The following is a 12,047-nucleotide window of genomic DNA, read 5'->3' on the forward strand; positions in this document are numbered from 1 at the left end:
AGTTTCAAAGCTATTAATGTTGGAACCTTGGTTGTATGGGAGCTCTCCACCAGGAGACCCTTGATGCATATGTGTGCAGGGTGCCTGTCTTCTAGGCGGTTTTTAGAAGGATTATTTTTCATGTGATGTACCTACCTCAGTAGGTGTTTCACCCGCTGTTTCAACATGCTTTTGAGAGATCATATAAAATTAGTTTTGAACCAAGGTGTAATTTTTTAATTACATCCTTGCTGGAAATTGCACTTTCAGATAACATGAAGGTGTGTATGCAGGTGTAGGAATTGTTTACTTGCCCAAAGATCTGCTGGATGGAGGAAGGTGAACTCTCTAAAACCAATTTTATTGGTTCCGGCTATCTTTGAAATAACATGTCTGCATTAAAGTTGACTTAATAGACAATGGAAAAGAGAGCAAGGGGAAACGGTTATGTCTCCCAAAGTGGAGTGTGTAATTGCAGATCAAGTAGAATGTTTTACTGGACCTTTTACCACCCACTTCAAAAGAAAATCTTCCAACCTTTTTTATGTTTTTTAAACCAATCTGAAAATATAAATATTTTTTTTTGTCTTGGGTGAATGGTGAATGGCGATGGTGTCAATTTTTTTCTTCTAACAGTAGAGCTAGGGAAATTTCCTGATTGGTTGCTCTAGGTACAAGTCTTGATTTTTGCTCTTTCTTTCTGAATCCATTTTTATGTACAATCTTATCACAATCACTGATAACTTAGCAGTATTTAACAGATAACAGAATTTAGTTCAGATGCTCATAATGATATTCAGTATTTGTAATTGTTTTTATTAATGTGCTACATCTCCAAGTGTCCTAAACAGTAGCAAGTGCTTGGACATGAAATGTTTTCGGTAACTAAAGAGAATTTAAGCAGTCAGAAGGGCATTAATTTTCCTCGGTTATTATCATTATTATTAGCATGTTTAGAGAAAGGAATATAAAATAATTTAAAATACTACTTAAGGAAGATGACTGTAATTCCTGTGGTGAATCCAGACAAATTTTGCTTATACCTGTAATAAAATTAATAGAAATTACTCTATTAAATCTTTGTTGATAACATGACAGTGAAGGAAGCAAATGATTGATTTCAAATATTCCATGCAGTTTAGTCTGGGCACTGTTCTGTTGTAGTAGGGCATTAGAACCCATATGCAACATGGACTGGAAATGAGATATAAACAAAAATAAAGCTGTCATCACTGTGGATAGTGATGTGTCACAAAATAGATTTTTCTTTTAATACAAGGAAAAACAGCTTTGAAAGTGTCTCCCCTATATAAACTTAGCCTGGAGAGATATTTAGATTTATATAAATAAAGCAAAATAAAAGAGGGGGGGAAAGGACTTGAGTCTAACCATCAGCTGTTATAATCATGAGGTGTAAAGAAAGAAAAGTTAAAATCAGTGCCTTGTTTTTGTATTTTAACTTTCTCAAAAGCATTAATTTAGATATCCACTCTTAATTATGCCAAAGAAAAGTTAGAGATATTCTGCAAAAGAGGATAGAGTTTAGTCTGGATTTACACTGCTCAGACTCAGACAAGCCTTGTTTAGTTAGTTATCTTTTAAAGACGATCAATGCTTGAAATATTTTTGATATTTCAGAAAATACTGGTGTTGGTTCAAACACCTGGGATGTTCCAGTGGTACTAATGCTGCAAGTTATATGGAAGTGGAGATTTTTCACAATTTTGGGGATGAAATGATTTTTTTTCTTTATTTTTGTCCCTAGTAGAGAATGCTGGTTTTCTCTGTGGAATATTCTAAAGCACAATCCTGTGACATTTTTTTTCGGAGGAAGACTGCTTGCCTGCATTGCTGCTTTGCATTTACAATTAGTTTATGGTATTGATGATTGATAGTTAATGGTATTGATGCCCTGTGTTTTTTTCTTTTTTTTTTCTGTTTTTTTTTTTTTTTTCTGTTAAGAAAGGGTTATGGGAACGTGGGAAGAAGCACACAGCTATACATGACAAATAATTTATCTGTGATTTAATTGGGCAATATTCTACAATATGTTGAAGTGTTTTATCACTAGCCCAGAAAACTGTCCTGTCCAGTTTTTAACACGAGTAAATAATAAATTAATCTGCATAGCTAAAGATGTCAACTGCAGGGAGCCATCTGTGCCAGTATTGCTGTTGCTCAGCAACTGTAATTTACTACTATGTTAGGCCACGTGATGTGGGGCTGCTGTTTGCTGGGGAATCAGTGGGCAGGATGCGTGGCCCAGCCCTGCTCCCAGCACACAGCATAAGCCCTGCTCAGATCCCAGCCACGCTCGGGTGCGCTCTGTGCAGCACAGATGAACCTTCTTAACCTTTTCTTTGCTGCGCTCCTGATTTTCCGTTCTGTTTCTTGTTTGTCGTGTATGCATTTCTAGAATGTTGAATCTAGATGCAGTTAAGGAAAGCAATCTGTGATGCGTGACGCTGTGCGCTGAGCTGTGTTTCAAATTCTTTTTCCTTGTCCTGTGCATGAGGCAGCTTAAACACATGCTTGGCTGTTAACACTCACTTTCAGAGATTCCAAAACACTGACATTCAAAAAAAAAAAAAAAAAAGAGGAAAAAGAGGGGTGCAGGGGGACTGTTCACTGTTTTAGTTTATGATTCTAATTGTATAAGCCATAGAATAATAGCTCCCCAAACACCCATACTTCAATACAAGCTATAGCTTTTTGTATTAGTAATTTAAGCAGAGTATGTTAAGGTTGTGGTAAGTGCATAATACAATTCATCTAGTAATGCATTTTAGTAGTTTTAAAACACCTTTGATATATAAGTAGCATTTAAAAACAGTTAAAATGGCTATTTAAAAAGTTTGCTCGAACACTGGTTTAGGTGCGAGCTACAGTGGTTGTATCCATTGCTGCAGTTTGTGAAATTGATACCTGGGGAACATGCTGCTGATGAGAACCTAGCACTGTTTTTGTAAGCATCCTGAGTCAGCGTTTCCTGATGAACTCCCTAGTCACCTTTCACAGCTGATGTCCGAAAGGGAAATAAATATTTATTTTGTAGTGATAAACTCTTTGCCTAAAATGAGGATCACTTGCACAGCGTATGCAATAGTTATGTTTGTTTCACCGTAATTACTTCAAATAGCTGAGATGTTATTCATGGAGCGATGGTATCAAAGGAAAAGTTTGTCTCTAGTTTTGCCCAGGCTTGTTTAGAAGACCTTTCCAGCTGTATGTTGAAAAACACAGATTTAGTTTGTTCTGGAGTAGCTGTTCTTTTTTGTTCATAACAGGATTTTCTGGGCTTGTTTCTTCTCTGTGACAGTATTCTACCACCTTACTTGAAGCTGCATAAAATCATGGACTCAAGTGTTTTAATTTTTCATGTTTCTCATATCATCTTGGCAGAAATGTCTTCTGAGAGCCAAATCTGGATTCCTCACTTTCCTTCTCTCTGAAGTTGTCAGGAACCCGATAAGCCAATATGTTTCCAGACTAGAAGCAGATCCTTTTGATAAAGCTTTGGGGCAGAGCTGAGCAATGTCAGCAAAGTCCCTTTACATCTCTGTGGCAGTGTGAAGGCCCTATAAATCTTTATGCTTCTGTGGCAATGTAAAGGGATCTTAGTATTTTATGCATATCTTACAGTTCCTTTTTATAGTACCAAATGACTAAATGAGAATGAGACCCATTGCCTCAGAATGCAGCTCCGTTCTGTGAAAGGACTGTTAAAATGGCTTCAAGAGCTTCATTTGCATTGTGTGCCAGTACGTTTTCTATGAAATATGTTCAATCTGCAAGTCCAAGTTTCTTTCTCATTGCACATCTGGAATCTTAGAATTGAGCTGAATTCTATTCCTCCCCTACATCATCTGCAAGAGAAATTGAGCATGCCAATCGATGCACTAGCTCTGACAGTTTTCACATTGCTTTTGATGGGCTTGCATGGTTAGAAGAAATCTAAACACTTTCACAGGAAGGACTAGGCTCCAGATTGCCTTCAGTTGTGTTGGTTTTGTTTGGGATAAGGAGAACTGAAGTGTAATTCACATTTGTTATTGGAGTCAACTGTTAGATTCTGAATGCATAAAGAAAAGTGAGCTGTAGAACATGGTGCTATAATTTTCCTCATTTTAATTCTCCATGGATGTTGTTACTAACATGTCATGAATAAAATAATTCGGTGCTTCCTACTAGTGGAATGAAGGTTTTGTTTTTTTTTAGATGTTGCAGATGATAATGCATAAAATATATTTTAATTACCTGTATGTTATGAGGGCACATAGCTTCTGTATCACTGAGCTGGAAGGCAAGGTAGCGCTTTCCTGTATTCGGTGTTTGGAATCTGAACAAAAGTGCTATGTGAAGTCTGTCACATCTCTAGTCCTACTCAAGGCACTTGACGGCATGGCTTGCAGGGTGAAGAAAATCACTAATGAATTTCTTCTGAAAAGTTGGCACCCCATTTAGCAGTGTAAAAATAGACAGATTAGGATCCTCAAAAACAAGAATCTCCTTTACAGGGGAACTGAAAAAGCTCATGTGTTTGTTTTGCCTTGGAAAGTCTTTTAATTCTAGGTAGAGAGACTTATGAAGGAACTGCTATCCAGTAAGACCTGTAAGGATAGATGAACATTAGTATTTTAGGTATCTACAGTAAGAGTAAGTTTTCCATCAACTGTAATAACATGTAAAGGCAATCTGTACTTAACAGAAGCCTATTTCTGTCTTCCCCAAGTCTGTAGAAAATCTCCGTCTTTGCAGTAGAAAGAAGAACAGGCCAATGTTTATTACAAAAATGCATCATGTAGTGCACTTCATTTTGGACTCCTGCAGCTCCAATCACAGAACTGAAGTTTGTATGGTTTTGTATGTTCAGAGATGATGTGTGTAAGCTATAATAAACGGAGGGTTTTAGCACTTAATTCCTCCCACTAAGGTGCATGGGAGGAATTTTATGTCTAAAACAGAAAGATTTAAAAAATAATACAGTAAAGTAAAGCTTCCTACATTTTCCATTTGGAAGTTCAACTGTAGGAGTAGCAAATACATTTTTAGCTTTAAAGGCTTCAGTTAATATTGAGAATGTGTGAGTATAAGTGTATATATTTAAGATAAGGAAAAAACTACATGTGAGAGATTTCAAGTTTTGTCACCTGTACAAGTTGTGTTGAAAACTGTAGTACAGAACTGACTTTTGTTTAGACTCCAGATAGATACTACAGTCAGACTGGACCAGCTTGTTGAAGACAAGCCTAAATGCTTATAAATGCATCTGGAGTCTAAACATCTTAAATATAAGAAATATCCAGACTACTTATTGTATAGCCCATCTCAACCCTACAGCTATTTTTGGGACCTTAAAGGTTTCACAGTGGCTTAAAATCAAATTTGCTGGAAGATGCTCATAGCATCTGAGTGGGAGCAGGTAAGTACCCGTTAACCCATGGTTCCTCTGCAAAATGACGGGCAAGAATGCACTCCATATCTTTAATACTTGGGAATGATTGGTTATCTTACTTTAGAGTGCAGCACTTTCGCTTAAAGCATACAAACAAACAAACAGAGAAGCAGGAGAACAAAGATGGCTCTAAGCACCTCATGTCATTGGATTTTTTCCTTAAAATACAGGAGCAGTGAAAAATGCATTGTCCAAATCTCTGTAAAAGTTCTGTGGTTAGTGGGAAAAGGCACTCCTCACTTAGGCCCATTAAAAAGTTCCCCACAGAATCACATCTTTTTGGTCTGTGGAGAAGATTTCCCCTGTGTAAGAAATCTGAGTCACCCTGCCAAAGCCAGACCACTGTGACAGCCAAGGTGGTTGTTCATGGTATGTGGCTTGAGTCTGGTCTTTGATTAAACCTCAGCCTTTAAGAAAACCCTTAAGAATTCATCCAGAAATGCTAACAAGATCTGTATAATTAAGTTAGATTACTAATATCCAAAATCAGGTCTCTTAATTAAGAATAATTAAGATATTATTACATCTGAAATCATCCCTTGGACAGGGGACATGTATGGGAACTGACCACCAAAAAACATGGTAGTTGGGCTAAATGTCATCTTCGCTGAGGTCCTCTGTGCAGTTGTGAGCTTAATTCCTTCAGTAATTCAGAGCAGAACTCAAACAAGTGTTCCAGTTTTGTCTCAGTTGGTTTCATTTTTTAACAACCATTTGATATCTGGGTTGCAAGTAGATCAGAGAACTGTTTAAACAATCAAAAAAAAAAAAAAGCAAAAAAAAAGCACTGAAAATGGAAGATAAAAGTATTATTGTGAATAGCAACTTGATTACTGTAAACTTACAGTTGGGGCCAAAATTGTGCATCTCTTTGTTAATCTGTTAGTAAGCTTATATTCACAGAGTGTGTATATGCCATGTTTATCAGAATAATTGGAATAACTGTTTTAGGGAACTGCGTCCAACTGTTCTGCTAATTTTTTGCTGCTGAAAAATGTCAGGCAGGCAAGGCACAGCAAAATAATGAATTCACTGCCTCAGTCCGTGACATTGGAGATTTTTTCTTCCAATGAACTCTGATATTGCATAGACAAAATCTTTCTTCATATATATTATCTCCAGATTCATCCCATGGAATGGTAGAGATTTCAGACCTGAGTAAGGAACAGGATCCTGAAATCTGCACCCCTAGAGGAAAAGACCTGAATCTTACATTCTGTGTCCTCCTAATTGCAGCTTCCCTCAGTTCCAGTGGTGCATGCAAATGCCCTAGCTGGTAGCCTGCATTTCACACACATACTAAAGAACAGAAGTAGAGCTACAGATGAACAGTTTAGATGTCTACTTGCAGGTGTAGGCCCATGGGACTCCATGCCATATTGAAAGGCATTTTTGCTGCATATAAATTTTCCGTTAGCAACGGAAAATGTGGAAAATAGCATGTGATGCTTCCTGGCCGTGCGTTGCTTTAACCTGTTTGATAATTTCTCAGATTGTGAGGCTCTTCAAAAACAAAGGAAGGGATGGCTGCTTAGAACTTTTTTTTTTTTTTTTTATTTTTCGTTTTTTCCTAAGTAGAAAATATGGTTTCTCTCTGATATAATATGTTGGAGGATGGAGAAAAACAAAACTTTTAAGGTTGTGAGGTAGGAAATTGCAAGAGAAAATGATAAATCCATTATTTACGTTATTCCTGACTCTCTGTTGAAAAGAGGGCTCTATGATATACTGGCCTACAGTAATTGCCCTGAGAGCTTCTTCTAACGACAAATGAATTTTGGGAAACCTAATTATGGTTCTTAAAGTACCATCAATGCTTAGGCAAAGCTCCTCACTGATTCTAAATGAAGACTTGCCATGTGAAATTTGTGATAAGATGCAGGTCTGTGTAATACATGGTGTCCATTAATGCACCTCTGTGCCTAATTCATCGGATACATGTATACTACCAACACATGTGCCCTGTAATAAACTACCAGAAACATAAGCTATATGAAGAGCTTAACAGTTGTACACTTAAAGATAATTATGCATTTTCTTTGTTCTAATTACGATGATTGTTTTCTGTCAGCAGACTTGATTTGTCAAACTATTTTAGCAGTATTTATGTCTTTTCTTTCTTCTGTTCTGGCAAATCATTGCTCTAAATGACTCACTGCTGGGCCCCATGAAATTCCAAAGTATTTTTGTATTCTGCTGGATTTTTATCCCCTGGTATTCAGCTGTGTGTAAACTGAATGTGAAGTCATTAAAAGCATGGGCTCAGCGATTTCTCAAATCACAGGGACATAGAGAAAAGCAAAAAAAACCAACACAAAACAGTTGGACATTTTAACTGCAAAAGAGTATTAGTGGTAATATTTCTCCCTTTTTACAGAGAAGCCTGAAATACTGCACTATAGTGCCATGCACTATAATAATTTGTTATAATGTTGCTTTTATTAACATTATCTTAATTATAATACCTTTATTTTTTTTCTTTTTTTCCTGCAGATTAAAGAATGGCTCTGTTTAAACTGCCAGATGCAAAGAGCGTTAGGTGGTGACCTAGCACCAGGTCCGGGTTCCGGGCCACAGCTGCCTCCACCCAAACAGAAGACACCTACTCCACCTTCAACAGCTAAACCACCTCCCCAACCACAGACAGGTCAAAAGAAAGATGTTTCCCCAAAACCTGATCCTGCACAGCTAGCAGAACCTAAAAAGCCCCTGCCACAGAAAAAGCAACCATCCATGCCAGGGTCTCCCCCTGTAAAAGGAAAAACATCCCGTGCTGAGCCTGCTGACACCTCCCAGCAAATAGATCCTACTCCAAAGTCTGATCAGGCCAAGCCATCTCAGGCTGAAGATAAGCAAAAACAACCCAGTATACAGAAGCCTGCGGCAGATACTGTGCCTACCCCTGCAGCACCAGGGCCGAAACAGGATGCGGCAGGTCCCAGGCCTCCACCAACTCAACAGAAAGTGACAGATTCCCCAAAGCCAGAGCTTGCCAAACCATCACAGGACACACATCCAGCTGGGGACAAACCAGATTCCAAACCCCTTCCACAAGTGTCTCGGCAGAAGTCAGATCCCAAACTTTGGGCTCAGCCTGGGGCTAGATCAGAGGCTAAAACCCAGAAGCCTGTTGAGCCAGCACAAGTGAAAGATGATCCTAAGAAGTTACAAACAAAACCATCCCCAAAGCCTGAAACCAAACCAGCTCCCAAGGGCCTGCAACCAGGGGCAGGCCCCAAGCCTGTGCCGGCACAGCCAGCACCTCAACCCCAGCAGCCTCAGAAAACTCCTGAGCAGTCAAGGCGTTTCAGCCTTAATCTGGGAGGCATCACGGACATCCCTAAGCCTCAGCCTACGACACCACAGGAAACAGTTACTGGCAGACTTTTTGGATTTGGAGCTTCAATCTTCAGCCAGGCCTCCAATTTAATTTCCACAGCAGGTCAGCCAGGCTCTCAGACATCAGGCCCCCCTCCAGCCGGTCCTCCTGCGAAGCAGCCCCAGCCTCCAGCACAGCCTCCAGCCTCCCAGGCACCCTCCAAAGATACCGCTCAGACTCAGCCTTCTCCAAAAGCTGTTCCTTTGAAGAAAGAAGCCAAGCCTCTTACAAGTGAAAAAATGGAGCCAGCGAAAGTGGATAGTGTTTTAACAACTAAGGGATCTGATTTAGAAAAGAAACCTAGTTTGGCTAAAGATAGCAAGCCTCAAGCTGCTGAAGCTAAGAAACCTGCTGGGCTGTCGGAACCGGAAAAGGCCAGCCAACCTAAAGTGTCCTGTCCCCTTTGTAAAACTGGACTAAATATTGGTTCTAAGGATCCCCCCAACTTCAATACGTGTACAGAGTGCAAGAAGGTTGTGTGCAATCTCTGTGGATTTAATCCAATGCCACACATAGCTGAGGTAAGGCAACAGAGTCTGTATTTACCTTGCATTCCTACCAGCAGGCTCCGCGTGCTGTGGAGACCTTGTAGCTGATTTTAGCTGTTGATTTGTTGTTGAAAAATTTGAATGTTTAGTCTGCTGGCTTTTAAAATTAAATTTCTGTGTTGTATGAAACTTGCTCAGCAGTCAGAAAGTACTTCCAATGAATTTTTGCAGATTAAAGAAGTCTGATATGGCAGGTTGCTAGGTTTTTAAGGCATAAGCAGGTAGTTAATTGTGAAATCTTCTTAAATTAGTGCTACTATAATATAGCAAACTACTGTACTTTCCAGTCTACCATGTGATAAAGTTATTTTCCATATGCTTCAGTATCATATATTGACATGTATGCTTCCTCCGTTGATCACTGCCCCTGATTCAGGCAATTATTGAATGAAGGAATGTATTAATGCCTAGTTATTCCTCTTCTTCCTCAGCTGTTTAATATATCCTTAAATTTATTCCATTAATCTCATTCTGGATCTGGAGTCTTTGTACATGCTGCTGTATTCATTAGCAAGGTTGAAGTTTGAGTGATACCTGTGTGGTGATATACGGAAGGTTCTGAAGTTGCTTCCTTCAGTGACGGGTGTGAATTTGAAAAGGCCTTTTCTGTGATCTCAATAGGGACCGAGCAGGACCAACATCTATATAATAGAATTAAACAACTTATTTTCAAATGTTTCCTCAAATTCCATGTTTTTACCGTCCTTCCTTTCTTTCTCGTAATTTTTTTTATAAATGGCAAGGAGCTTGGAAACTTCATACTAGCTTAACAGAAAGGTGGAGGCACGCCTTACTTGCTGTATCAAATTGGCAAAGTTCAACTCGACAAAAGCAGACCACCTAAAAATACTTGTGAGTAATTTAAATGTGTAAGTTGGTCTATGTAATACATAAGAAAAGTGACTCTTGGTGTTGTTATTGAAATCTGAATGAATAAATCAGAAATATCTCCCTGGGTTAAAGGTTATTACATCTCTGCCCTAAGGTGAGAGCAAAAGTTGAGATAAATAAGCAATATTTTTCCTGCAGCTTTCTGTGTTGTGCACGTTTTTTTTTTTTTTTCTCATTATTTTATTGAATATACGATCAGTGGAAAGGCATTTCCTACTATCAGCACATTTTGTCTACCTTACAAATATGTTCATTACTGTCTACCTTACAAATATGTTCATTACTGTCTTTGTGGTCATTTAAGTTAGAAAGAAAGGTCTGAAAATGCAAGAGGATAATTGGTGCTTGAAAGACTGGATTTCATTGTCTTGGTGCTTGTGCAATGAAATCTATCAAATGCACACAGATGCCTTGTTCACTGTCCAAACCTCTGTCCTATGTGTACACGCACATGTACATTCACTCTCTCTTGGGTTTTAAATGCAAAAAATGCATATGACTTTCTCCAGAGGTACATTATTATGCATGCACAGAATATTCCAGAAACAAGATGTCTCAGTTCTGGTGAAACGCTGTGCAAAAATGACATCTATGCAAGTCCTGGTGCATGACTTCACTTCTTCAGACTTGATTTAGGCTTGGTGGTGTAGGACTGCACTGTGGTGGGCAGATTTCTCCTCTGCATTTCTGCTTGAGATGAGAAGGCTGCTATTTTGTTTCCTCTCTCCCATCTCTGTTATTATCAGAGGATTCTTTCCATTTCAACCCTTGGGAATATACAGAACCTGAAATACTACTGATTTTCTTTAGTCTGACTTCCTCATACCTTTCTTTGCCTCTTTTTTGTTTTCCTGTTGCATTTTCTTCTTTCCTCTACTACACATTTTCATCTCAGTCCAGTTTTATGTCTTCTATTTCTGATCATTTTTGCTAAAAATTGGAAAAAACCTCTTTTTCTTGAGCATGGATGGTAGTGTGCTTGGTTGAGGACAGCCTGACTTTCATTTGCATGAAGGTGGGAGACAGAAGAGGGAGCTCATCCTCTCCTCTCCCAAATGAGCTGTGCAAATAATGTATTTAACCTTAGATATCAGTTCTGTCCCTATAAGCATTTCATATACTGTATAGCTGTTATACAACAGAAATGTGATTGTTTGTGCTCACTAGCATACTTTTTTCCTCCAGCAAACTGCTTTCTAACATGTTGAATACAGTCTTGGAGGTTTTATTTATTTGTCTCTTTATTTTTGAAGGGTTAGGAAGGAGAAATAGAAACGCTTTTTAGAATCGGTTGGTCTTGTGGTTTTATGCTTAATTCATTTATTCCTATCTTCTGCATTTGGGGAAAAAAATTATAGTTCCCTAAGGCTTTATTCCCTCTTGGCTCCATAAAGTGTTTTGGGTGAACAAACGTAACCGTTATTTTATAGTTTTGCTTTTGGGTTGCAGCTGTATCACAGTGATTCTAACAGCTGCTTATGTATTATAGATATATTGTTGCCTCAGTAACGGCTGAAAACGAGGTGAGTTTTATTGAGTGCGTGATGGCCCAAACATTCTTGCTAACAAAGTCTGTATTGAGCTATACGGTAAGAATCAGTCTGACACAGCAGGGAAACCTATGTTTCATTGACAAATAGAGAGGAGCATCTAAACTCTGCGGGCACTTCTGCCTGAGGAACTTTTTAGCAGGGAGTATCCTCCAGGCAGCGCGCTGCTATACTGCAGACATGGCTGCAAGTACATTAAAGGGGAGGAGGTGCTTTCTTACAATTACAGTTATTTGCTCTTGCCT

General features: G+C 38.7%; 1 protein-coding gene across 13 annotated transcripts in view; it reads left to right on the plus strand.

The window, feature by feature from the left end:
* PCLO (piccolo presynaptic cytomatrix protein) overlaps positions 1-12,047 on the plus strand; it is a 372,671-nt gene that overhangs the window by 13,247 nt on the left and 347,377 nt on the right. For all 13 annotated transcript variants that reach the window (XR_013945535.1, XR_013945536.1, XM_080577654.1 and 10 more), the window contains exon 3: positions 7,928-9,334. Coding sequence is in view for 11 of the 13 variants with exons in the window: in XM_080577654.1 (XP_080433780.1) it covers positions 7,928-9,334 (1,407 nt within the window). In the remaining 2 variants the exon portion in view is untranslated. The remainder of the gene's footprint in view (positions 1-7,927; positions 9,335-12,047) is intronic.

This window comes from Anser brachyrhynchus (genome assembly GCF_964034855.1).
Source record: "Anser brachyrhynchus genome assembly, chromosome: 1".
In the NCBI taxonomy this organism is placed as follows: domain Eukaryota; kingdom Metazoa; phylum Chordata; class Aves; order Anseriformes; family Anatidae; genus Anser; species Anser brachyrhynchus.